The sequence below is a fragment of the Panthera onca genome, chromosome C2, assembly GCF_046562875.1.
Source record: "Panthera onca isolate mPanOnc1 chromosome C2, mPanOnc1 haplotype 2, whole genome shotgun sequence".
NCBI classification, from domain to species: Eukaryota; Metazoa; Chordata; class Mammalia; order Carnivora; family Felidae; genus Panthera; species Panthera onca.
This window is the reverse complement of record NC_138347.1, coordinates 60,122,540-60,150,304: the sequence shown is the minus strand read 5'-3', so window position 1 is coordinate 60,150,304 and position 27,765 is coordinate 60,122,540. Positions and strand designations below refer to the sequence as shown.

The window sequence follows — 27,765 nt, the reverse complement described above, 5'->3', positions numbered from 1 at the left end:
TCTGAGCTGTCAGCACAGAGCCCGATGCAGGGCTCGAACTCACAAACAGTGAGATCATGACCTGAGCCAAGGTCAGACGCTTTACCAACTGAGCCACCCAAGCGCCCCTCTTAGTGGGTTTTGTTTTGTTTTTTAAAGAATTTGAATCCCAAGACAAATGCTATTTTTAAAAAATGGACTAAATTATATTCTTTTAGAATTATATTCACAAACTAAGCCTGTGTGCGGCAAAATTCTAATATGTCACAGAATTTTGATTCCCTTTTGAATTTTCCTGCATGTAAACAAATGCACAGGAGAGAAACAGCTGATGCATTCAGTAAATACCCACAACTACTATAACAATCCTGCTTGAAATCTGTACGTATAACAATTGCGGCTGTTGAAATGTCATGATTTAGGAACATTCTGTCCTACTGTCAGACTATTCTGAATCTAAATCAGTCAGAATACATGGAAATCAGCAGAGCAGTGTTTAAATTAAGGTCAGTAACAAGGGATGGTTCATAGGATAAAGAGTTCAACAAGATTTTGTAACACTGAGACTGTGGTAAACCTAGTTAACATTGGGAGAATACTTATTTAAGCCTCCTTTGTTACTTTTCATATCTAAGCATGAATAAAAATACTTGTTCCACAGAAATTGCCCATGGTAAGAATTACCTGGGACGTTTGTTAAATTGATTCCTATATCCTTTCCCTAGAATAGATTTCAACTCTGTTCATTTGGGGTGGGCCTGGAAATCTCTGTCATAAGTACAGCCCCATAGATTTCTTCAGAGTTTTAGAAATAGCTAATTAAGACACATGTGCTTACTTAAAACATCAAAACCTTTTAAAATAGTCATCCATTGCTGCTTTGAGGACCATGATATGTATTCAGGAATGTCTGAACACATACTTGTTTCATTTTTTTTTAATTCAAAAATTTTTTTATTTATTTTGAGAGAGAGAGAGAGAGAGAGAGAGAGAGAGAGAACGCGTGGGGGAGGGGCAGAGAGAGAGAGGGAGACACAGAATCTGAAGCAGGCTCCAGGCTCAGCTATCAGCACAGGGCCTGATGCGGGGCTTGAACTTGTGAACTGTGAGATCGTGACCTGAGCCAAAGTTGGACGCTCAACTGACTGAGTCACCCAGGCACCCGGGTACATGCTTGTTTGTGAGTGGCTATTGTATTTTATGATGGTGTGCTTCATTAGCTTCACTGTTTTGATTACAGACTGTTCCCCAATTCCTGGTCACCTGTGTGACAAATTAAGTTACTAGTTGCAAAGAGAATGGAAAGTTCCTGAATTGAAAGATTGAAATCTATCACCACTTCTACAAAAGTGCAAGTTTGAAAATTAAACAAACAAAAACATGATTTTATTATTAGGTAGAATTTAAAAGAATTTTATTATTATTATTTTAAGTTTATTTATGTAAGAGAGACAGAGAGTGCTTGTGGGGGAGGGGCAGAGAGAGGAAGAATCTGAAGCAGGCTCTGTGCTGACAGCAGAGAGCCTGAAGCAGGAACCGGGAGATCATGACCTGAGCCGAAGTCAGACACTTAACCGGCAGTCACCCCAAAGCATTTAAACCCACCATATTATCTTAGTGCAAAACTACTTTAAATAAATAGAAATCCTTCAGTGTAAGCTTTTTTCTTTTGGTCACCTATTACATATGACATATATACAGAAAAGTGCGTAAATCCTGTGTGTGAATTTTTACAAAATGAACACCCCATGTAATCCGGACCCACAAAAATCAGAGCGTATTCAACACCCCAGAATTCCCCCACATCCTAGCCTCCTGTTGTAACATCCCCTTCCTTACCATGTGTGACTGCTATCCTGACTTCAAACACCATGTACTAGTTTTATGTTTTTGAATTCGATATAAATGGGATCATATAGTATATATTGTTTGGTTTCCTTAACTAAACATTGTATTTTTGAGATTCATGCACCTTGTTGCATTAACTCTGGTTTCTATAGAGTATTTCATTGTGTGAACATGCAATTTGCTTATCCATTCTTCCAAGCTTTGGGGCTTTTACAAATAGTGCTGCTATGAACATTTTGGTACGTGTCTTTTGGTGAACATACACGTAATCATTTCCGTTGCATACAGACCTATGAATGGGATGCCTACGTTATTAGGCATTCCTAATTCAACTTTGCAGATACCAAAACGAACACACAGATTTATGTTCCCACGTGTGGCAGTTCTGGTTGTTCCTCAAACTCACCAACACTTGTATTCTCTGTTCTTTCCATTTTAGTCCTTTGGGTGGGTATGAAATGGTATCACATTGTAATTTTAATTGACATTTCTCTGGTGACGAGAAGCTAAGCATCTTTTTCATGTATCAATGCGCCATTAAGTGAGGAGCTTGTTCAAGTCTTTTATCCATTTATCTATTAAGATCTGTCACTTTTTTTTTTTTTTTTTTTTTTTGATTTGTAGCTCTTTATGTATTCTGGATACAAGCCCTTTGGAAAATATGTCATTGTTTATTCTTGTTCCTCCACACTTCGATGACTTCTTACAATTTTGATTAAAATGGTTATCTATTTCTAGACTCACCTCTCTAAACTCTGGCTCAAACTCTAACAGTTTCTCAGTCACATTTTCCTTTTTAAATAAGTGAGTCACCACACTGTCTATGACCACCTTGTTCGGCCAGTCATTTCTCCCTACTTTTCTTCTGGTTTATCTGTCTTTATGGCTCACATTTATTCATACCAACTTCCTGGTTCTGAATGAAACATACATACATAAGGAAAAATATATACAGTATGATTTAGTATAGACACTAAAAATCAGGAGGCCTGAATTTTATTAAGTAGCAGTGTGACATTGGGCAAATCAGTTAACCTCTCTGGACTTCAATTTCCTCTTTTGTGTTAATGAGAGGGTTGGAATAAATGACCAACATCCTCATTAATGCAAGAAGCTGCTTTAAACCCCACATCTATTTATAACCATACTTGGTGTGTATACTATTTTCACTTTAAAAAAAACTCTTCAAATACAGAGGCAGAATGTAGTGTGGTGATTAAGAGTATGCTCTCTGGAATCAGGCTGACTGGATTCAAAGTGTGTCTAGATCCTTTTATTGGGTGCTTCCTTATTTTGCAGAACAATGGCTTTTCAGTGACTTATTGAATGATCTTTTTCACCCTGGGTTCTTAAGAAGCCTGAAGCAGTTGCTAGCAGTGCCCATCTAAATCTCCTTGGCCATGACTACCATTTTGGTGCACACCCAGCCCAACCTCCCCTAACTACCTGCACCCAATCTCTTTGCAGTGGTTTCTGTGGCCACCAGTGCCTGATCTACCTACATGCAAGTGCTGGGCATTGACTCTCCCAATCTTTGTGGGAACAGCCTTCACTGGATGACTGACAGGAGCTGGCTATCAGTCAATGACTGATGAAAGTCCCCCAGTTCTTTTGTACCACAGGTGGGATACCTGAGGTGCATATACTTCGGTTGTTCCCAGAATTCCCCAGCAGCATTATGCTTAATATTCTGAAGTGTTGACTTGCTTGATAATGAATTTTTACTGGCTTCTTTCAATTTTGTCTGAATTCTCTCCTCGCCTACTGGTGTGTCCTGAGCTCACATCCCAAATAAAACTCCCTGCACTCAAGCACTTGTCTCAGAGTCAACTTCTGGGGCAACACAAACGAAACGGAGGGCCTTAAAACAACTTCAGTGGCATTTTATAACAGCTCATTTGGGAAAGTTGCTTTCCTTCTTTGTGCTCTTATATTGTAGCAATATATTAAAAGAATAACCCAAAGATACTGGGATATTACCAAGTGGACTATAAATTATCCAAACATTCTATAATGAATATGCTTTCCTATGGATTTTTAAGTATTTCTCTAGATAAACTTGACACTTGGTAGTAATACAGAGTTGTTCATTTCACACTGTTTCTTTACTCCCTTGGAAGTTGTTAAAAATACATTTAAAGAAATAAAATAGGAGTGCCTGGGTGGCTCAGTGGGTTAAGCATTCAACTTCAGCTCAGGTCATGATCTCACAGCTCGTGGGTTGAGCCCTGCATTGGGCTCTGTGCTGATAGCTCAAAGCCTGAAGCCTGCTTTGGATTTTGTGTCCCTCTCACTCTCTGCCCCTCCCCCACTCACGTTCTGTCTCTGTCAAATACAAACAAACATATTACAAAAGTTAAAAAAAAATAAAGACATAAAATATGTCCCAGTAACATGCTGTTACATTGGATCTTAACTGATTTAGCTTGAAAAATCTATGAATGAATAACAAGGTTTTAGTCATTTGTCAAAAATAGAAATGAGTACAGTTGATCTCCTTTAATTTGTAAGTGCATTTTTAGAAACGATTCACTTTTTCAACTTAAAGTAATATTCAGAATGGCATGCGATTCTGTGTACTACATTTCCAAATCATACAGGTTATGATTATAGGGCTTTTTATAGTGAGCTTTATATAGTCTATAGTGAGAGTCCCAACTCAATCTCATGATCTTAAGGAACAATCTATAAAGAAAGGGAGAAACAAAAAATTTAAAAGTTCACACTGAGAACAATAAAAAAAAAATACAAGGTGGTATGTTTTTTAGCAGATCCTGCCACATGCACACACACACGAAAAAATGTTAATTTAAATCCACTTTTTATTCTTTCATAGATTTTAACAATTATACACAACTTTTAACATAAAGATAGTGAAATCTCAAGGATAAGGAGGCAATATATATGGCCTCTTCTATTCGTTCTTCAGGATGGAAGGAAATTTCCAAAGGGTACAATGTGTGAGATTTAACACTGGAAAAATACATATGAAACTTGTTTAACTGGCTCCACTTAGGACCAGGCATAGCACAATAAATATAGAACTGCATCATCTTTTTAAAAGATTGTTGTAATTTTAACACATTCTTACTAAAGAAATACGATCAGTGACCAATTTGAAGTTCTACAACATACAGATGAAGGGACACTTACAATGAGTATCAGAGCATCTTCTGTCTCTAGCATCTTCACACCCATATATCGGCATTCTTCGAAGGGAGTAAGAATTACATTGCAAACTCAGAATGACAAAAAACAAACTTGGTCAAACTCTCTTCATCATATCACTCATTACTATCATAATCCTGGTTTGCTGGTAGATTTAAGGTAGGAATAGAACATTTTTGAAATCCTTTTCAATTCCACTGGTCTTCGGGCCTCTGGGTAGGAGGCCACATTGGAAGCAAACTGATTAAGCAGCACCATTAAGTCCACATCTCAACGAATCATTGCATAATTTTTATATTTTCCAATATTTGGAAAAGTTAAAAAAAAAACAAACCTACATATGGAAGAATATCTATCCTGAACAGCAAGCCACTGTAAAAACATGCAGTTTGCAAGACTGAAACAAACCACTGCTGAATTCTCTACTTTCCTTGACGGACGAAAAGAAATACATGACCTAAAAATTTAAATAATAATATACTGAGGCATAAAATAAATACTTTATTTATGCTATTACATTTGGGTATTTGAGGTTGTTAGGCATGTTCACATGCCCTTTCCTCTTCCTAAAGAGGAAGCAATGGTGCCAGCACTATTGGTCAGAAAGAATTAATGAGAAACTGTTGCTCTCAGAGCTGTTCTGCAGTGTGCCTTACACAAAGACAGAAATTATTACTTTAAAACATATACTTAAAAGACAGGATGAAATTATCTTTTTTTCACATGACCCAGATTCTGTTATTAGCAGATAAAAGAATTAATTTCATCCTTATTAAACCGGATGAAAACTGCTATGCTATTGTTACAGATATTCTGAAAAGTCTTTTGAGCCAGTAAGCTGGCAAACTGGTTGTTCAAAAGTTCACTGAGCAAACAAACATGCAAACACATGACACACATCATTATCTTGCAAAAATGTAATGCCACTCTGGCCCCAAGAATCACTACAGTCCAGCTGGTCCTTAATGGTGCAAACAGCCTTAACCACTACTGAATATCTTCTCTGTGGCATTTTACTGCCCATCACACTGCCACATGATTCTTAGAAGCTTCGGCTTCTAAGATGTTTGAGGAAAAGAAAAAGGGCACGAAGTGGATCAAGTTCCCCGTGATTGTTTTAAATGTGATTTTAAAAAGACTTTCCTAGTAATGTAGTAGGGTAGTCCTTGATACTGCATTTTTCATACTGAAATAAAATATGCTTTAACAAGATGATGTTTAAGTTTGACCACCTGGCTCCTTTTCCACTTTTTTAGAGGGTACTGATTCATATACTGTGCTGAGTCCCACAAATGCCTGTTTTAAAAACAGTAGAGTTCCCAACAGTTTCCTATAAACATTCCTGATTTATACTGGGGGAGGCAATGCATAATTGGAACATTAATCATTCATGGTTTTAAAAAAGCAATTATATCCTGCAAAGCAGCTACTCAGCAAAATGCTAAGCTGCAAATAACCTTACCACATAGATATTGAGTCATTTCACAGAGTACCTGTCAAAACGTGTAGAAATCTGGCCTTCCGCTCCAGATCTATTGCAAAGAGAGTACATGCAATAGTCCCATTTACAATTTAATGGTGATGAGGCAAGGGCAAACCTAGGACAAGGAGGCATGTCACCCTACATATGAGTTTACAGTAGTGTAGCCATTATATATCATATTTACTACATTCACCATTCGGAGAAAGGATCAGGGAGGCCCTTCAAACACTGGAACAAAGGAATGTTTGTTTCATAGAAGACCCACCAGATAAACAGGGGAACAAGCGATAACACACATAGGCACTAGTCTCAAAGCTGCACAACAAAGAAGCAAAGGGTTTGGAGATGAGAAATTTAGGAAACTATACACAGAGGAGAGACTGCTGAGGAAAAGAAGGAAAGAAATCACAGTTCTAATCTTCGAGGCTACGGAATGCGTTCTGCATGTCTTCAAGAAGTTGTGCGTAGTCAGCCTTGATCTTTGCTTCACCGTCTTTTACCGGATCCTGAAAAAAGACATTACAGAATTCAATTTACCTTTGGAAAAGAATTTTCAGAACAAGTAGTAAGTTACGTATGTTTAATATATTTTGAGTATTAGGTTAAGTGAGGTACACTGCTAAAACACAGGCAGGGGTCAAAATTATCCTTATTTTCCTATAAGAAGAGAAATGTATAAATGGAGTAATACTCCAACCTAACAGAAAGAAGACAAAATTTTAATTTTGTATTTTGCCTGCTAACTGTATTCAACGACCAATAGACGATTTATCCTCAACAATATGCAAAATATGGGAAAATTATGCAGTATCACACATTACATTCATTCTCTAGCATGTACAAGATAGTTGGAATTAATTTAGTCAAAACATAATTTACTGTTCAAGGTCTCATAGTATCACATTGGAACAAAGGAAGTAAAATTTCTAAAATAATCTTAAAATGTGTATTTTAAATCCTTATGGAAAACAACTTAATTGAGCAGTATGTATAAAAGAGGCTTTAAAATATTTAAGCCCTGACTCAATCATTTCACTTCTGGGAAGCTATAACAGGAAAATACACAAAACCAACTACATAAACAAAGCTGTCCATACCAACAACTGGAAATTTCCTATATACCTAACAATAGGCAAATATTATTCTCCAGCCACAAAATAATGTTACAGAAGAATATTTAATGACATAAAAAATTACGGAGGTATTAATTTGATACAATGTCCATGTAAATAGAAAAAAAGATATCACCTTGAATCACATGATCAGAAATCATCACTATATTATTTATCCTTGCATATATATATATATATATATATATATATATATATACACATTTTTTTTTAAAGTTCACCTATTTATTTTGGGAGAGACAGAGAGAGCATGAGCAAGCAGGGGAAGGGCAGAGAGAGAGGTATAATCCCAAGCAGGCTCCATGTTGCCAGCGTGGAGCCTGACGTGGGGATTGAACCCACGAACTGTGAGATCATAACCTGAGCCAAGACGAAGAGTCAGCCGCTCAACAAACTGAGCCACCCAGGTGCCCCTTATCACATATATTTTTTATCCTCTTCCTATGAATGTATAATCTCATTTATTTATTTAAAGTATAACTAATATACAGTGTTATATAAGTTTTAAATATACAATTATAGTGATTCAACACTTCTATACATTACTCAGTGCTTATCATAGTAGCAGTGTGTTCTTAATTCCCTTCACCTTCCTTTCACCCATTCCCCCAACCCATCTCTCCTCTGACAACCACCAGCCTATTCTCCACAGGAGTCTGTTTTTTGGTTTGCCTCTTTTTTCCTTTGTTTGTTTGCTGTGTTTCTTAAATTCCACATATGAGTGAAATCATATGGTATTTGCCTTCCTCTAAATGACTTACTTCACTTAGCATTATACTGTCTCAATCCATCCAGGTTACAATTGGCAAGATTTCACCTTTTTATGGTTAACATTCCACTGTACATGTGTGAATGTGTCTGTGTATCACATTTTCTTTATCCATATGAATGTTTAATCTTTAAAAATAAAATTTGGATCAAATTACATATGGAATTTTTTTGCAACCTGATTTTTTTCACTCATTATACCATAAACATTTGCTCAGATCTTTGGATATTCTTTGAAAAAATGATATTGATGTCTTCATAATACTCTTGCTATAATGTACACACTATAATGTACTGTTGATCCTGTTTACCCTTGAATGACATTTAAGAAGTTTAATAAACAATCTTTGGGGTGCCTGGGTGGCTCAGTCGGTTAAGTGTCCGACTTCGGCTCAGGTCATGATCTCATGGTTCGTGGGTTCGAGCCCTGCATTGGGCTCTGTACTGACAGCTCAGAGCCTGCAGCCTGCTTCAGATTCTGTCTCCAGTTCTCTCTGCCCCTCCCCCGCTTCTGCTCGGTCTCTAAAATAAATGAACATTAAAAAAAAAAACCTTTTACATACATTCATATCAAAAGTCTCTGATTAGGTGCACCTGGGTGGCTCAGTCAGTTAAGTGTCTGGCTTTTGATTTTGGCTCAGGTCATGATCTCATAGTTTGTGAGACAGAGCTCTGTTGGGCTCTGTGCTATCAGTGAGGAGCCTGGTTGGGATTCTCCTTCTCCCTCTTTCTCTGCCCCTCCCCGGCTTGTGTGCTCCCCTCTTTTGGAAGGCACCTGGATGGCTCAGTCAGTTGAATGTCTGACTTGGCTTACTTAGGTCATGATCTCGTGGTTTATGAGTTTGAGCCCCACATCAGGCTCACTGCTGTCGGTGTGGAGCCTGCTTCAGATCCTCTGTCCCCTCTCTGTGCCCTCCCCTGCTTTTGTTCTCCCCAAAATAAACAAACATTAAAAAATTTGTTTAAAAAAATGTTTTTTTTCTGATTATTGTATGTCAACTGTACTTCATTTAAAAAGAAATCTGGTTATTGGGTCATATGTTTTGAATTGAAGCGACAGGACTCATAGAGTGTGAATATTTTAAAATTCTTGTTACAGTGACTATTTTTACAGATTTACTTTCAACCTATAGTGTAAACAAACACTATATATATAACACACTTTCACAGAATCGTTCTCAATTTCTCTAAAGGTGATTAGTAAATATACTTGGATGTCTTAATTTAGAAATAATTAAATACAACCCAACTGATCAAATATTTTAAAAACAATCATACACATTTGGATTTCTACTGATAATCTCATTTAATTATCTATTTATGGCTAGAGTAATTAAAAAAAAAAAGAATTCACCTCAAAGTTAGAAATGATGCGTAACAGGATACTTAGAAGTAAACAGCAGAAGTCATTTCAGGTGAGCATGGGGGTAAATTGGTAATAGGTACTTGAGGTTAAGTAATTGCTGCCCAGCTATGATTTTAGCTCTAAATTGCCCGGCAGTTAAGACAAAAGGGAAAACGTGTCAGCATTTATTTTAGACATGACATACTATAACTTTTATCACTAGAATTCTTATTTGAACATAACTTTAAGGTCTGTTCTGGTCCTGAGCATGTATGAAAATGATAAACCCAAGTTTCACACATCAGGTCTGTGGAGAAATAGATTGTTTGTAAATAGTTAAATAATTCAAAAGAAACATTTCCTACTAAAAAAGTTAAGTAGAAACAAAATATACCTTGAATTTCATGGAGGAAAGTTTATAGAGGATCTCCCCCATGTGCTCACGGATAATGGACCATGTGATTTTATTGTCACTCTGTGCAGTGGTTTCAACAGCTCTACGGGCCATATCATAAAACGCAATCATGTTGGACAGCATCCCTACTGTCTTGTAGAATGGGCAGAACCTAGGGTAAAAATGAAAGTCAAAATAATTAACAAAATAAAATCCAAAGCAGGCTCATATTTCATCTACAAAATACCAGAGCATTAGCTTCTTTATTTAAATATGCAGACTACTTACATTTATCAGATAATAAGGAACGAAAAAAAAAGTGGTAAACACTAACAACTATGTATCCAGAGTTTTTGGGTAGAGATGGGATATGGAGTGAATGCATAGATGGAGATATATATTCATTTATTTATCTTAAGGTGATGTTCTTTTTTTATCTATTAAAATAACTAAAGATGGGGCGCCTGGGTGGCTCAGTCGGTTGAGTGTCCGACTTCAGCTCAGGTCATGATCTCGCGGTTTGTGAGTTTAAGCCCCGTGTCGGGCTCTGTGCTGGCAGCTTGGAGCCTGGAACCTGCTTCAGATTCTGTGTCTCCTTTCTCTGCCCCTCCCATGCTCATGCTCTGTCTCTCTCTGTCTCTCAATAATAAATGAATGTTAAAAAAAAAATTAAAAAAAAAAAAAAAGAAAATAACTAAAGAGGAAGGACAATTAAACAGTACTGCTATAATCTAATGACTGAGTACTGCTATAATCTAATCTCTGAGGGTCTGTTTTCGTACAGTGCAGTTAAAGGAGTAACCCAAATGGTAAAATAACTGTGTTGCAAAGACTCCCTTGTGATAGTGGGGTGAAGGTTTAATGAATAATAGGAAAACAGAAAACTGTAATTTCCTAAAATGAACAGTAGCCCCTTCCCCCATTAATGTGTTCATTTTCACTTACCCATACCTTTTAATAATGAGGACACACACATTAATACTCAACTTGGATCACATGCATTCTTATCAACTTCCTGACACATTTAAACACACTTGTATGCACAATTTCATGAACATTCTGTATTATGCTTTCCAAAGAATTTTCCCCTGGTTGAGTTATTTTTGTATGGGTGGCCAGAACTTAACTTCCTGATACAGATTTTTGAGATTTATGTTATCATATTTTCTGCTTCTCCTACATTCTCATAATCCTCCTATTTGTTCAGTTCCTTCTTCAGTCCAACTATGATCTGATTGAGAAAAGCTAGCCTATGATGAAAGGGCTCAATATTATCAAAGTTTAAAAGAAATGGGGACTTGGGCACCTGGGTGGCTCAGTCGGTTAAGAGTCTGACTTTGGCTCAGGTCATCATCTCACAGTTCGTATGAGACCCGTGTCGGGCTCTGTGCTGACAGCTCAGAGCCTGGAGCCTGCTTCGGATTCTGTGTCTCCCTCTCTTTCTGCTCACACTCTGTCTCTCTCTCTCTCTCTCTCTCAAAAATAAACAAACATTAAAAAATTTAAAAAAAATTAAAAGAAATGGAGACTTTAAATAAGCCACAGTAGATGCAGAGACAAATGGGACATCTGACAGAGACTGGCAGAAAGAAAGAGACTAAGTCTACTGGGAAATGAAGCACGAAAGTAGGACATACTTATTTAGGAAAAGAGTAGAAGAGGCATGGGCAGTTGTAAGAGGCATTGAGAAAAGCTTCTGAAGGAGGCAATGATCCCCTCATTCTGCACACTATGCCATAATCTAATCTACTTAAAGATGGCTGGGCAATGAGTGAAAATACTGTCATAACTGCACAAATAAGCAAAATCAAGACAAGGGGACATATTTGATCGTTAGATGTTTGTTATAACAATCCAAAGAACATAAATTGAGTCAGAGTTGCGTCTGCATTTGAAGAAGAAAAAAAAAAAAAAAGAATTCTAATGTGAAGGCAGCTCTTTCTTCAAAATCCAACAGAAAATCCTCAAATAAAAAAAGAAAATAATCAGGATAGGTTACCTGTCATAAGGAGTATACCCATTTTGTTGTAAGAAATCATCTTTGATAAGTTTTGCTACTTCCAGAGTGATTTTATCTGTTTCTGCTAGAGAAGCCTAAAAGAGAAAAAAATATATTTTTAAAAATTTACTTCCATAATGTGGGATCAGTGATTATAAGCAATTAAGCAAACAAAAACTGTATAATCAATACACAATCACCTATCATTAATAAATTCACTTTATAACTGCTTGTTAATTTTTTTTTATTGTGGTAAAAACCATTCAAGATAAAAATTTCCATCTTAACCAGTTTTAAGTGTAGTTCAGTAATGTTAAGTATATTCACATTGTTGTGAAACAGATAACCACAACTGGTCATCTTGCAAATCTGAAACTCTACATCCATTAAATAGCAACTCTCCTTCTCCCCCTCTCTCAGACCCTGGTAACCACCATTCTACTTTCTGTTTCTATGAATGTGACTGCTTTAGACGAAATCATACAATATTTGTATTTTTGTGACATATCCAATAGAGTAAAATCTCCCTTTTTATTATTCTTTTTTAAAGAATAGTATTTGTGATAGCAAATGAATTTTTGAATGGTTACTAATTTGTACAGAAGATGTAACCAGGAATTTGACTGGCATCACATCAAATTTATAGATTAAAGTGGTATCTACCTAATAAGTCTATCTAAGAGCTTGGACTGTCTATGTCTTCAGATTTTGTTTCATTTATTAGTTTTAAAATGTTTTCCACAGAATAATGTTATTTTTGATTAGTTCCTACATTCTCATTTTTGTTACTATTGTCGACACCTTATTTTTAGTTTTATTTTCTAACTGCTATTGCTAATACAGAAACATTTTCTTGATTTTTTGTTTATCTTGAAACCCTCACCAAACTTCTATTAGTTCTAATCGTTTCTCTATTAATTGTTATTTTTCTTATTATATAATGATATTTTAATTTCTTTCTTTACAAGTTTTCTCTTTTCTTACATCATTGATTAGGTCTTCTGGTATTTGAGCATTAGCAGTGATAGTAAGTATTCTTGTTTTAATCCTGATATTTAAACAGAATGCATCAGAAATTTTTCCTTTAAGTAAAATATTTACCCTGGGTTTTAGTCTATTACCTTTAACAAATTAAGGAAATTCCCCTCTATTCCTTGCTTACTAAGAGATTTTTAAAAACTATAAATAAGTAATGAACTTCAAATGCTTTTTCCGCATTGGTTGAGATATCCCTTTTTCATTACATTAATTACATTGGTGAGTTACAATAACAGATTTTGTGTTGAATCATATTTGCATTCCTGAGATAAACTTTACTTGTGTTATTTTATTCTTTTAATACCTTACAGAATCTAGTAAACAGTAATATTTAATTTAGGAATTTGATATCTATATTCACAAACAAAATGCCCCTGTGATTTTCTTTTCTTATATTGTCTTTGGTTCTGGAGGTCTTCTGTTTCTACTTCCTCTTAACCAGGGCCATAGTACTCATTTATAAAAAATGAGTATTTAATATGTGTTAGTTAGCTAATAATACTATCGGTTGTGGAAAAGAAATTAGGAGGTGACTTTATAACATATAATAAAAAGAACAGAGCCAGATAGAGAAACAGACATCCTGACTAGCACTGCATACCATCTGAGAAGTCATTCAACTCTGGAATTTAATCTGGCTAAATTTAATTATACCATCCTCCTTTGAAACATCAAGACACAGACACAAGAATACAAGTCACGTGTTTAAGGTCACACAGCTATAAAAAAAAAACAAAAAACTAGCATCCAATCCTTCTGATTCCTAGCCTTGGTGCTCCTGCAAAAATAAAATTGATCCAAAGCACGGCACTTCTAATTTGGTTGGTGATGGGTATGTTCTATTTCAAGAAATAAAAGTAAATCCAGTGTTTCTTTCTCATCTACAATATAACCAGGACCATGCAAAGCACTATAGAGGTCAAAAAGAATATAAAGGCTCTAACAATTTAGTTTCTCCTTCTGGTTGACCATTTTGAAGTGCAAGCCCCTCTTCTTTAACCTAGGAAAGCTCTGTGCCTGCTTTGACCAGAACATAAAACAGAAGTGATAGATATACTAGTTTGGGGGCCCCAGCTTACGAGGCTGTTGGTTTCCACTTTTTTTCTTTTTATATACTCTGTCTGACAGCCCTAAACTGCCATGTGGAGACACTACATGGACGGAGAAATGTCCAGCTAACCCATAGCCATTCTAGCCATCCCAGCCCAGGCACTAAACCTGCGAGGGAAGAAACTTTCAGATGACTCCAGCCTCAGCCACCATATGACTGCAACTGTATGAGGGACCCAAGCAAGAAAGTCCAACAGTCAATCAGCCCCGAAACTACGAGCAGTAAAACACTGTTCAAACACTCAAAAGTATTGGAGTGGTTTGTTATTCAATAGTAGATAATCAAAACAATAATCATCTTTCTACCTTCCATAACATAAATAGGACCCTCAAATATCTACTGGATAAAGGCTAAGCTAAAATTCCATTATTTTAAAAAACATTTAATAAGGACTCATTTTGCTAGGCAAGAATCCAAGGTTCTCTCTGTCCTTAAAACACACCAGTATAACTCCTGGATCTGTTCTCCATGGGGCTTAACCACTTACCTTTCCGACAAGTTGTACAATTTCTGCCAGGTCTTCTTCTTCCTGCAGAATCTCCTTAGCTTTGGTCCTCAGAGGAACAAATTCTGTGAAGTGTTTGTCATAGTACTCGTCCAACGCACGCATGTACTTGCTATAGCTGATTAGCCAGTTGACAGAGGGGAAATGCTTACGTTGAGCTAGTTTCTTATCTAAGCCCCAAAACACCTGATGTAAAAAAAAAACCAAAAACAAATTCAATGATTTTTCTTAAATAAGTAAATAAAGCCTTGAAGTATATTTGTTTGTTCTAAATATGCAATTTTGTAATTTTTTGGTCAAATTATCTTTTTAGTATATACCATGTGTAACTGAAATAGAATAAAACTTAGAATTAAAAAATATATTTCTTTTAGTTTCAGGAGAATTATAGTCAAATTCAAATTGTATCTGAATTTCCTCAATAGTATGGCAAATCTGATAGTAAAAAAAAAATTGACTCCTTTGAAGATTTATTATGGTACAATATAAACAGAGGAACCAGAAAATGTCTATAGAGAAAGAACAGATTCTTCCCTTTGATTAAAAACCTGGAAACATTCTGATTAACTTGGATTCCCTATCATGAAGGGTCAACTCAATAAGTCTACCAATCATTTTTCAAAGGCCAAATGTTCATGTATCTTTTAGTCATTTTTTAAAGTTTTCTACTACTTTTTTTTTTACAATTTTTTGATGTTTATTTATTTTTGAGAGAGAAAGAGACTGCCCGAGTGGGGGAGGGGCAGAGAGAGACAGGGAGACAGAATCTGAAGCAGCTCCAGGTGCTGAGCTGTCAGCACAGAGCCTGATATGGGGCTCAAATTCACCAACCGTGAGATCGTGACCTGAGCCGAAGTAGGCTGCTTAACCAACTGAGCCACCCAGGCACCCCATTTTGTTTTGTTTTTTAATGTTTATGTACTTTTGAGAGACACAGAGTTAGAGCCGGGGTGGGGCAGAGACAGAGAGGAAGACACAGAACCTGAAGCAGCTCCAGGCTCTGAGCTGCCAGCACAGAGCCTGATGCAACGCTCAAACACACAAAAAAGGTGTGAGATCATGACCTGAGCCAAAGTTGGATGCTTAACTAAGCCGCCCAGGAACCCCCTATATTTTATACCTTCTTAACTTTACTCCTCCTTTCCCGGCAATTTAAACTCAAAATGTTAGCAAAGGTTAAACACCTTGAGAGCTGTACATTTAGCCTGACATTTCTTTTTATCAGACACTGACAGAAATGTAAGCAAATATTCTTTTTCTCACATGAATAATACTTATGAATATATCAACATTTATTTTCTTTACTATAGTCCTGATTTGTATACATCTTTCACTTAGGCTTCTCTTAATGGCCAAGTTGGCTAGCTATCCACTACTATTCATGCCTTGTCACTGGGAGGCAGCTGCGTAGGCAGAAACTACACTTTCCAGCTTTGCTTTCATCTGGGTGTGGCTAACAGAATGAGTGGGGGATTGCACTGGAGCCCAAAGTTCACACAGTGGGTGTGCCTTCTCCACAGTTTCCCCTTGTGGCAGCAAGATGCAGATGGTTATGATGGTGGAGCCCAAGCTGGAAGGACCTCTGGTCTGTGAATTATTAGTATATGGAAAAGAGCTGCCCTCTGATAGGATCATCTGCTTTAGACCATACTATGAGGAAAAAGAAACTTCTACTGGGTTTTTGTCATTATGCATTTTTAGGCCTATTTGTTTCTACAACCAGGGTTACTCTCATTTAAAGGGTAGTATTATTCTAACACTAATAAAACTTTGCTATTCCAGATATATTTTCCACTTACAAAAATTAAATTTCATAAATCTTCAGCAAAGAGCTAAGAAAGAATGGACAGAATAAAAACTCTCAGTGACAAGAATGTTCCTAAAACAAACCTTCCTACTGCCTACTTTTTAATGAGTAAATTTAATACTTCACGATGATTAGGTAACATTAGGGTAAGGGGGGGAAAGCTCAGAAGTTGACTATGCTAGGAAAAGGTATACCTGAACAATACCAAGAGTAGCGGATGTAACTGGATCAGAAAAATCACCACCAGGTGGAGAAACCCTAAATTTAAAAGAAAAAAAGTCATTAGAAAAGCTTAAGAAAACACAGCTGGTATATGAAAGTAAAAGTTTTTTAGAAGTTAATTTTAATGTAAATAACTTTAGAACTAACCTTTGAAAAGAAAATCTACATACAAATATTAATAAAAATCAATACTAAATTGCAAATAAGAATGGTAACTATTGAATGCCTTCAAGTGCAAAATATGAGAGACATAATCAGTTTCGTGACTCTAATCGAATACATGAAGCAGGAAGGAAGAAAAAACTCTAAGAACAAAGTATGGCTTTAGGTAGTGATCATGGATCTTCACTTTGTTTTTCCATACAAACATGTCTATAATTTTCTAAGTTACTCGTAAGATATTGTGACTTGAATATAAAAAAATGAGTGCAGAGATAACCTAAACGTGTACATTGTAAAGAGCTCCTCGGGTGACCCTGCAGTGGTTAAGAACCACTACCCTCGGAGGAAGCTGAGTATTTTCTCTTTAAAATATATGACTTTTTATTCTTCTTTTGAAGAGTAAATAGTTTAGGTGCTTACGCTCCTACAATGCTGACACTTCCTTCTCTTTCAGGATTTCCAAGACATTTCACCCTGCCTGCTCGCTCATAGAACGAGGCCAGACGGGCACCGAGGTATGCAGGATATCCACTATCTGAAAAGCAAAAAGAAAATTTTTTCTTTAACTAAAAAAAAAAAAAAAAAAAGAAAAAAATTTTAATGTTTATTTTTGAAAGAGAGAGACAGAGAGAGAGACAGAAAGAGAGCGAACAGGGGAAGGGCAAAGAGTGAGACACAGAATCTGAAGCAGGCTCCAGGTCCCATGCTGTCAGCATAGAGCTCGACGCAGGGCTCCAACTCAGGAACCATGAGATGACGACTTGAGTGAAGGTGGATGCTCAACCAACTGAGCCACCCAGGAGCCCCGTGAAAAGAAATTTAAGGGAGGTTCTAAGCCAGTCCTAAAAATCCTATCAGCCTTTTAATATAATAAGCAATACAAAGACTCACCTGCAGGCATTTCAGCTAAGCGACCAGAGATTTCTCTAAGGGCCTCCGCCCATCTAGAGGTAGAGTCAGCCATCATACTGACGTGATAACCCATGTCACGGAAATATTCTGACAGCGTAATTCCTAAATTGGGGAGAATATTACAAGTTATAATTCTATAATGTAGAATCCTGACTTTGTCATCATTAAGAAAACTTTAAAGCAATAAGTACATGAGGCAGACTGTTAGCTGTTCATCAAAATCCCCCTTCTTTTGTGCATAAAGCCAAATTATATTTCCTAGCTTCCTTTGTATTTAGATATGACCAGGTAACTGACCTCTAGCTAACAGAATGAAAGTCGAAGTAATGAGTTCCATCATCAGGCATGCCACACATCCTTCCATGCTCTTTATTCTTTCTGGCTTACTGAGATGGACAGGACTCCCAGCAGCCCTGAAAGTCAGGAGTTGAAAACGGAAGAGTACTTTTCAGCCTGGGTCCCAGCCCAGAATGACAGAATGAAGAAGAGTCCCCCTAACCACTTAAAAAAACATCTGTTATCCTGAGCAATGACAAATTTGGGTTTATTTGTTGCCATAGCCTATTCTAATATTGTGTATTTAATTTTTTTATGTTTATTTATTTTTGAGAGAGACAGAGCATGAGTGGGAGAGGGACAGATAGAGGGAGACACAGAATCTGTGTCCAGGCTCTGAGCCTGACGCAGGGCTTGAGCCCACAAACCGTGAGATCGTGATTTGAGCCAAAGTCAGAAACTTAACTGACTGAGCCATCCAGGTATCCCAATATTGTACATTTTAAAAACCAGGAAAAGACTTTTTCTCTATTTTTTGTTGAGACAATTAAGTCTGAAATTAATTCCCATTGTAGCTTTTGTCTATCACATATACATATACCAAAAACCATCAACTAATTAGCTTATTTTTCAAATGCAACAAATGTTAACACAAGTAATATCTTAATTATCCAGATCATTCTCCTGTGTATACCAGGTTCTGTTCTGTTAAATCACTCAGAGTAAACCATTTAGAAGAAGCTAATAGACAGGAAGAAGTCCTGGGTTCTAGCTCCTGTTCTCTGATTAATCTCCACAACTAACTTCATTTCCCAGTGTGATTTCCTAATCTGTTAAAATGGAATAACTCTTGTTCTACCTACTTGTATATATTGGATGAAATGATATGTATAAACGCCTTTACTAAATTATAATAGTCTCAAAATCTAACGCCCTGATTCCTTTATTTTACCAGTAAAGAAAAAGTCTTATATAAGTAAAACAAAATAGTACTCGAAAATTCAGCGCTTTACTATTTATCATATTGTACTTTCAGAATAAGAAATCGATATCTGAGGCTTCTAAAAAAATGATTCCATGAACAAAGTCTTTAAAAAAAATATTGCTTCTCATTATTAAGTTTTAAAAAAAGGGGTGCCTGGGTGACTCAGTTGCTTAAGTGACCAACTCTTGATTTTGGCTCAGATTATGATCTCAGGCATTATGAGATAGAGCCCTGAGCACTGCGTGGAGCATGCTTGGGATCCTTTCTCTCCCTCTCTTTCTGCCTCTCCCCGGCTTGCACTTTCTCAAAAATAAACAAATAAACATTTAAAAACGCTTAAAAAAACAATAGTTATCACATATTTCAATCTGATGATAGGATCAGATCCTCACTTATATGAGCATACATAGCTGCACTTTAAGCCTCTGTGATAATGTATTAGGGAGACTTGGTGGAAGAAACAGATACATATAAGTAAACTTCAAAGAGTTTTCAGTGCCTACTAGTTAAAAAAAAAAAAAAAAAAAAACCTCAGACAAAATAAAAAAATGAACAAACTGGGAAAACACTGGCCAACTCATGACAGATAAAAGACTAATTTCAAAGAGCTTTTATAAATCAGGGCTCAAACAAGTGAACCAAGAGATCGTGATCAGAGCTGAAGTCGGATGCTCAACCAACTGAGCCACCCAGACGCCTCCCTGCCTTTTTTTTTTTTTAATGTCTTTTTATTTTTGGGAGAGAGAGCGCAGACTGAATAGGTATCTATAAAGCAGGGATAGTAAATTGTAAAATCTAGGTGCTGAGTACATCAGCGTTCACTGTATGTTTGATAATTATCATTAGGAAGCATTACAAAACATAGCACTGGTGAAGATGTGGGGAAACAGAACTCTTGTTCACTCATATCCTTTTTGAAGAGCTATCAATATCTAAGATCCACATTAACAGTTGTATGCTTAGCAATTTTACTTTTATAAACTTACCTTACAAAAATGTACAAAGAAACACATGCACAAAACATGAAAAGAAACTGTAAAAAACATACACAAGGATGTTTTAGTGAATGAAGGTTTGTGATAGCAACAAACAAACAAACAAACAAACAAAACAAAACAAAACCCAAAACAAAAACAAAAAACAAACAAAAAAAACCTGTCAATAATTTATGTGTCTACCAGAAGGATGCTGGTAAAATAGATTATGATACACCCATACAGAAGGGATACTGTGCAGCCATTTAGAAGAAGTAGGTAGACTTCTTGTCTTAAAATAATAGGTGAATATATCTCTTTTCCCTTCTCATAAAAGTAATCACCAAACAAGGAGAACAAGAAGTATAAAAAACACAAACTCTATTACCAAAAACTAGGGGACATGTTTAGCTACACAACAAAATAATGAGGAAAGCCACCTAAATGAGGTAAAACCCAAACAAGGATGTGGGAAGACCCCAAGAATTCAACTGAAGCTGAACATCTCAGATTATGCTTTTGTAAAACTGGGGCAAAGCCAAGAATCCTTTGTTTGGAACACTGCACAAGGGATACTGGGTACTGGCAGGAGTTCCATGGATCCAGTATGGCATCAAGCAGAAGCAGGGTGATGGGGACAAACAAAATGCAGGTAGGCACTCTTTTACAGTGAGGAAAAAGTGGGTGAGGCAGGGTAGAAGAGAAAGAATGCACTGTAAGTGACCTTGTGGCAGTAGATTTCTGTTGGCAGGAGAAGATCAAAGTAACTTACACAACTCCATGCCATAACAAACTCCACAGATTGCCATGAAGCAATCCTGTCTCCCTTCCCATCTCCTGCAGAGATGAGTAATAGTAACAATACATATCAGTATGGGAACTACAAAAAATACAAGAAGAAAAAGGACAGAAGAGCAAATACAATGATGGCCAAAGAACCTGCCAAGGAATAGGTGAAAACTGTGACCACGATAAATTAATGAAAGAAACTGTTAATAACACGTCCTACCACACAATAAAATCTCAAGGAATATACAGTAAGGTCAGAAAAGAGGTTTCATGAGCCAGCAGAGCTCAACAAAGAGCTGGAAGAAAAAATAAAGCCATTACAGAAATGAACGTTTCATTAGCAGCAAAGAATAACCACTGAATATCCTGTGAGCAAATGAACAAAAGGCTAAATAAAAAGGATTAGAAAGGATAAGATATATAAGGTAAACAGATAAAGGAGATCCAATATGTCTAATTTGAAGAAGATAACCATAGCAGAAGAGAAAAGTTTGGGAAACAGTTCTTGAAAATTTTCCAAAATGAAAGACATGTTCATAAGCTGAAAAAGTTCATAAGCTGACGTTTCCTACGCCTCAAGAAAAATTTATCAAAACTATCAATACTGACATATATCTTAATAAAGTTGTAAAACTTTTTTTTTTTTAATTTTTAATGTTTACTTATTTTTGAGAGACAGAAAGAGACAGTACATGATTGGGGGAGAGGCAGAGAGAGAGGGAGACACAGAATCCAAAGCAGGCTCCAGGCTCTGAGCTGTCAGTACAGAGCCTGATGCGGGGCTTGAACTCAAGATCTGTGGGATCATGACCTAAGCAGAAGTCAGACGCTTAATTGACTGAGCCACCCAGGTGCCCAAAGTTATAAAACTTTAAATTGAAAGAGAAATTCCTTTGGGGAAAAAAAAAAATCTTCCATAAAAGGAAAAAAAAGCAGGTTGGCTTCAGATCCCTCCCTTGTATTTAGTGCTACAATAAAAGTTCTCAAGGAAACAAACATTGATCCAAAATATTTTATACTCAACCAAACTACTATTAAAATTTAAAGGCAGTATTGGGGTGCCTGGCTGGCTTAGTCGGAAGGGCATGCGACTCTTGATCTCAGAGTCATGAGTTTGAGCCCCATGCTGGGGGTAGAGATTACTTAAAAAAACAAAAACAAAAACAAAAACAAAAACAGGTGTGCCTGCGTGGCTCAGTCAGTTAAACATCTGACTTAGGCTCAGGTCATGACTCATGGCTTGTGAGTTCGAGTCCCATGCTGGGCTCTGTGCTGACAGCTCGAAGTCTGGAGCCTGCTTCAGATTCTGTGTCTCCCTCTCTCTCTGCCCCTCCCCTGCTCACACTCTTTCTCTCTCTCTCTCTCTCTCAAAAATAAACATTAAAAAAAAACAAACAAAAAAGAAAATTTAAAGGCAGTAGAAAAAAACAAACTTATGAAGAAATAAGAATTCATAGAATGTAGTTTCCCTGAGACTTTCTTGAGGAAACTTTCAAAAGTCAGATTTTAGCCAACCGCAAAATAAATGGAGAAATTATAGCCAAAAGAGTGCCTGTGGGGACTGACTCCGTTTTACTCTAGGTTTAAGGCTAATACGAATATTGTATGCATGGTTACACATAGAATGTGAATATCATAAATCTGAAAATGTAGAAATAAAAGTACCAAAAAGCGGGGATAGAAGTGGGAGCAAATATGGGAGGTAACACATAAGTGCACTGATTTTCTTATCTTTTATATCCAACCATCAAAATATACTAATCCAAAGGTCATCATTAAAGTTACAGACATACAGATTTATTTGGAGTTTAGAACAATGGTAAAAGATGTAATGAAAAAAAAAAATGGTAGTAGAAGATAACATCGTTTTCTGATTATTAACAAGATTGAGACAATTCTAGAAATATACTGACATATCCTCATATGTACATAAGGCATTTTTTATTTTTATTTATTGATTTATTCATTTTTGTGCAGCATTTTTTAAAAGCTAGGAATATGGTTGTACACACAAAGTATTTTAGAATGAAAGGAAAGTTCTTTGGAAAAAGAAAAGGTTTGGTGCTAGCTTTAAACTTAAGAACAGATGTACACTGCTTTTATTTCAATTCATATACTCACCAGTATAAATAGAAGCTTCTCTAGCAGCAACAGGCATATTGGAGGTATTGGCTACCAAAGCTGTCCTCTTCATAATTGATTCCACCTTACCATCGACTTCCATCGTGAGCTAGAAGCAAACAATCGATTATGACCCTCCCATTTCCAAACAGAACATTTTAGTCCCCGCTTTTACAACTTACCCATATTTAATCCCTCTTATAATCAGTTTTCCCAAAGTAATAGTTCTCATCACTCCAACCTCTCCTCCCTGCCCCACTGTGCTGGAAAGAAGATAGGCATTATTTCCACTGCATAAATGAAATCCATTATTTTATGGAAAAAGGAATATTACTTTAGCAACCTAGTAGATCATATAAAGCCAATATAAAGTTCCCATCTACAAATATTTTGTCTATTTTATCTTTCTCCCAATAACTGAAAACCATCAGACCACAAATAGAAACTTTAAAGTATTTGAAAAATTCAAATTCCTTTCCTGGAATATACAAATTGAATCACACATATAATCAGAAAATTCTTTAAGAGATCCTTGACAAATCAGAGCATTGCTCTAGGTCCAAGACAAAGCTTTTTTAATTGCCAAAGGAAGTTGGTTAGTGGTATTTTCTCTAAAATAATATTTGAAGCTTTGTATGTACAGACCTCTGGGAAGTCCCGGAGGACTTCAGACATCTCATTTCCTCGTTCACCACATCCTACATAGATGATCACATCACTATTGGAATACTTGGATAGAGACTGCGATATCACTGTCTTTCCACAGCCGAAAGCCCCCGGGATTGCAGTAGTTCCTCCCTGTACACATCTGAGCGGAGAAAACAAAGTGTGGATTACTACACTTGCTAATTACTACTAACAAATAAAGTAGGTAAGTGACACAGAAAAACAAGTTGAAGAAAGGAAAGCACTTTGAAATATTTTCATCTGTATCTACATATATACACAAAGATAGATAAACAGATACAGTAATTGCTTCCGCAGCTGGTACCTGTAACAGTGTATGTTTTTTATTGTCATTAACCATCTCTACCACCTTTAATAGCTAGATTGGGAGGGTACATGCCATAAAGTACCTGGGGAAAAGGAATATGAAAATAAAATAGTACTAATGATACTTGGAATGTTTATATAAATTAGTTCATGTAAGCACAATATAGGAATTACAGCTAAAAGAAAAATTTAAACAACTTTTCTAAGTTGTCTTGAGGCAAAAAATAAGACCTAAGAAAATCATATCTTGCTATAAAGGTTAATGAACAAAGAATTTTGTTAAGGTGTTATGCCAATCCCCTTTTATACACTGAATAACTATTCATAAAGTACTTCCTAGGCACTAAAACTGTTTAAATTGCTGGAGAGACACCAGCAAATAAGATAGCCATGTTTCTGTACGCAGAGCTCACATTCCAGCGGTGTAAACCAAAGTCAGCTGGTGGTTATAGTGCCATTTAGCAGCTACATTCAAACTTTCCCTAAGAAGTGGCAAGAGAGAGTGAAATATCCTTAAGGGCAGGGCAAAGTGAATGGTGTGGTATGTGTCTGTGTGTGTGTGTTCACACGCCAAGTGTGCATGTAGAGCAGGAGGGTGTGGGCAGGAGAAATGAAATTTAATGCTAAGGGAAATTTCTTTGCAATACTGTTTTATTATAAAATTCACAGAAACATTATGACCTTAATAATAATGACAGACTTCTTCAAAATTAAACTAATACACATTAAACATTTTTTTTCTTCTTCAAACCTTTTTTTTCTTTTAATACTTATTTATTTTGGGGGGGACAGCACAGGTGGAAGAGGGGCAGATAGAAGGGGACAGAGAATCTGAAGTGGGCTCTGTGCTGACAGGCTGACAGCAGTGAGCCTGATGTGGGGCTTGAACTCACAAACTGAGATCATGATCTGAGATGAAGTTGGATGCTCAACTGACTGAGCCACCCAGATGTCCCTCTCCTTCAAACCTTTCAGTGACTCTGATAAACCACGAGGGCATATCCATTCATCCTATAGCTTTGTATACCTCTCTCAAATCACTTTTAACTTGGATGGGGAGGCAGGGCTGGGTGTGCCCCAGTTTGGAAGTTCAGCAATTCAATGTGAAACATGCTATCAAGAGAACATCCGAGGTGCTAGGGGAAAACACAGGAAGGGGTGCAAAGTCTGACACTGGATTGGAGTAGGGTCAGGAAATCCTTCTGAAGGGAAGGACCTGAAAGGAAACAGAAATTAGCCAGACAAAGGGAAATAACATTCTAAGCAGAGGAAATAGCATATCCAAAGGTCCAGGGGCAAAAGGGAGCACTGCTTGAGGAACTAAAAGTCCTTCAGGATGCCTGGAAGATGATGCATAAGGAAGCTGGGCAGTCAAGTGGCTGACATGTTACTGGAAGGTAAGCAATAGCCAGATCACAGACCAGATGGTTTTATAAGGAGTTAAGGAGTATATATTTTTTTAATATTTATTTATTTTTGAGAGAAAGAGCATGAGTGGGGGAGGGACAGAGAGAGAGGGGGACACAGAATCTGAAGCAGGCTCCAGGCCTGAGCCATCATCACAGAGCCCAACATGGGGCTCAAACCCACGAACCGTGAAATCATGAAGATAAAGAAAATGGCAAAATGATGAAGAAGTTGGACACTCAACCGACTGAGCCACCCAGGCGCCGCAGGAGGATTTAAGAGCAATAAAAAGCATTTTGGGGTTTCAAGCAAAACAGTATAGGACCAGTTATGTGTTTTAGATGCATCATTATGTAATATGGACAATCCTTTAGAAAGAAGGCAAGACTAAGGAGAAGTCTAATTAAATGTGATTATGGCAGGAACGAGGGTAAGATCCTTAATTAAAATCATGGAGTAGGGATGAAAGATGCAGATAAAAAATACCTGGGTAAGAGAATAAAAGCACTTCTTCAATAATTAGATGTGAGCAGGTAAGAATGATCCTTGAGAGAAATCATAGATTTTAGATTCAGCATTCACTGGATGGATAATGATAGCCGTTGAAACAGGCAACAAAAAAAGATGAACAAGTTTCAAGGAAGGGAGTGGCGATTAAGATGATGATTTTAGCTATGAACATACTGACTTAGAAGTACCCATTAGATGTTCAAAAGGAGAGGCATGATCAGAAGTGAAATGTGAGTCTGGAACTCACATAAGATCTGGGGGAAGATACAGATTTGGAAGTCATCATATGTAGAGGAAGATTTAAGTCATTAGAGTGGACAAAGTTACCCACATAGGGTAAGGGGCCCCAGAAAGGGAAAAACTCTAAGAAATATCAAAATTAAAGGAGAAGGAACTTGCAGTAGAGAATAAGGACTTGTGTATAGAAGCTAACAGGAAGAACAAAAACAGGGTATTTCAAGGAGGAAGGAATCAGCAGCAACATTCAACATTCAAAGTCATAGAAATTAAGGAAATACTAAAACTTATTTATTGAATTATCAGTATGGTAGTGAGTGAGAATGTTAGTGACAGTAGTTTCAACTGTGGGCAAGCCAGCTGGGCAGGCACTGTGAATTACAGTGGGAAAAGTGGAGATGGCTAATTTATTTTTTCAAGGAGTCTGGCTGTGAAGATGAGGAGACAAGTAGTGGAAGACAGAAAGGAGAAAAGGATAGAAGGTAGATATTTTTTCATGAAATGGGAAATAAAGGGAAGATAACCTACAGAGGGAGGTCCCTGAGGAGACATGAGGTAGGATAAGCTCCAGAAAGAGGAAAAATGAGAGGGGACGAATGGAAGTGTACATTAATGGAAGGAGTTTCACATGTGAAGGCTCTAGTATGATCATTTGTTGCTAATGAAGAAGAGTAGAGCCCAGGACCTGAGGCAGGTGCAGAGGTCTGAAACAGCTGCTGAGGAGAGCAGGAGAATGGGAAAGAGAGAAATGCAGTAGGATTTGGGACCCAGCAGTGAGATACCACCTTGCACTGATTAACTGAATTTCTCAGCAGCCTGTGTGTAGACTTGGGAGCAGGAGGTGTCTGGACAGATTCAGTTGGGATTTTGTCGGGTGAGTGTGACAGAAAACAAAGGAACAAGAAAATATAGTCTATTGGCCAGTATCCATAAGAGTGACAGACTATTAAGCTTAAGCTGGTTCCTGAAGGATATGGAAACAGGAGGTGCTGACTAATAAGTCACAGGATCGAAGATCTTGTGAGAAATAGTGAGAACAACTCAGAGGGTAGGTTTGAAGGGTTTAAGTGGGACGTATGTGGGTTCATGATTCAGAAGTTGAAGGAGTTACTGTATCACAGCTTCTGTCTTTTCTGTGAAATAAATGATGAAGTCTTTTTGTTGAAAGTAAAGCAGAGTATGGTAAAGTCTGAGATTTAAAGACAAGAGGTTTGAGGTTTTTAAGCAGTTCATGAAGAAAATGGCAAAGAGCAGACTATAAATTAAGAAAGATTCCTGGGCAGCACAGAGAGCCCAGTTGATTTTAGAAACCATATTTATAGTGACACCAGTCTACTAATTCCAGGACAGCTAAATAAAGACAGCTATATTGTTTGGGTACAGATTTTCTGGAAATTTTATTTTTTCAAAAAGTGTTAGAAGTAATGCTCTTTTTGCAACTGTGTCAATGATTTCACTCCATAATAAACATTGGCAATATATGAACATTTTTAACTAATTTACTATTATTTCTCCAGATAAAATTCATTATAGCATTAGCACATAAGATATTTATAAGGCAGGGAAACAATAACCACATATAATCCTCTGAGGAAAAACCAC

General features: G+C 36.8%; 1 protein-coding gene across 5 annotated transcripts in view; it reads right to left on the bottom strand.

The window, feature by feature from the left end:
• Window positions 1–1,425: 1,425 nt before the first annotated feature.
• Window positions 1,426–27,765, bottom strand: part of ATP6V1A (ATPase H+ transporting V1 subunit A) — a 65,127-nt gene continuing 38,787 nt past the window's right edge. For all 5 annotated transcript variants that reach the window (XM_081796580.1, XM_060639972.3, XM_060639971.3 and 2 more), the window contains 9 exons: window positions 23,662–23,824; window positions 23,017–23,125; window positions 17,851–17,973; window positions 17,380–17,494; window positions 16,770–16,833; window positions 14,751–14,954; window positions 12,115–12,209; window positions 10,116–10,287; window positions 1,426–6,984 (listed from right to left, as the gene is read on the bottom strand). In XM_081796580.1, coding sequence (XP_081652706.1) covers window positions 6,892–6,984; window positions 10,116–10,287; window positions 12,115–12,209; window positions 14,751–14,954; window positions 16,770–16,833; window positions 17,380–17,494; window positions 17,851–17,973; window positions 23,017–23,125; window positions 23,662–23,824 — 1,138 coding nt within the window. In that variant the 3' untranslated portion in view covers window positions 1,426–6,891. The remainder of the gene's footprint in view (window positions 6,985–10,115; window positions 10,288–12,114; window positions 12,210–14,750; window positions 14,955–16,769; window positions 16,834–17,379; window positions 17,495–17,850; window positions 17,974–23,016; window positions 23,126–23,661; window positions 23,825–27,765) is intronic.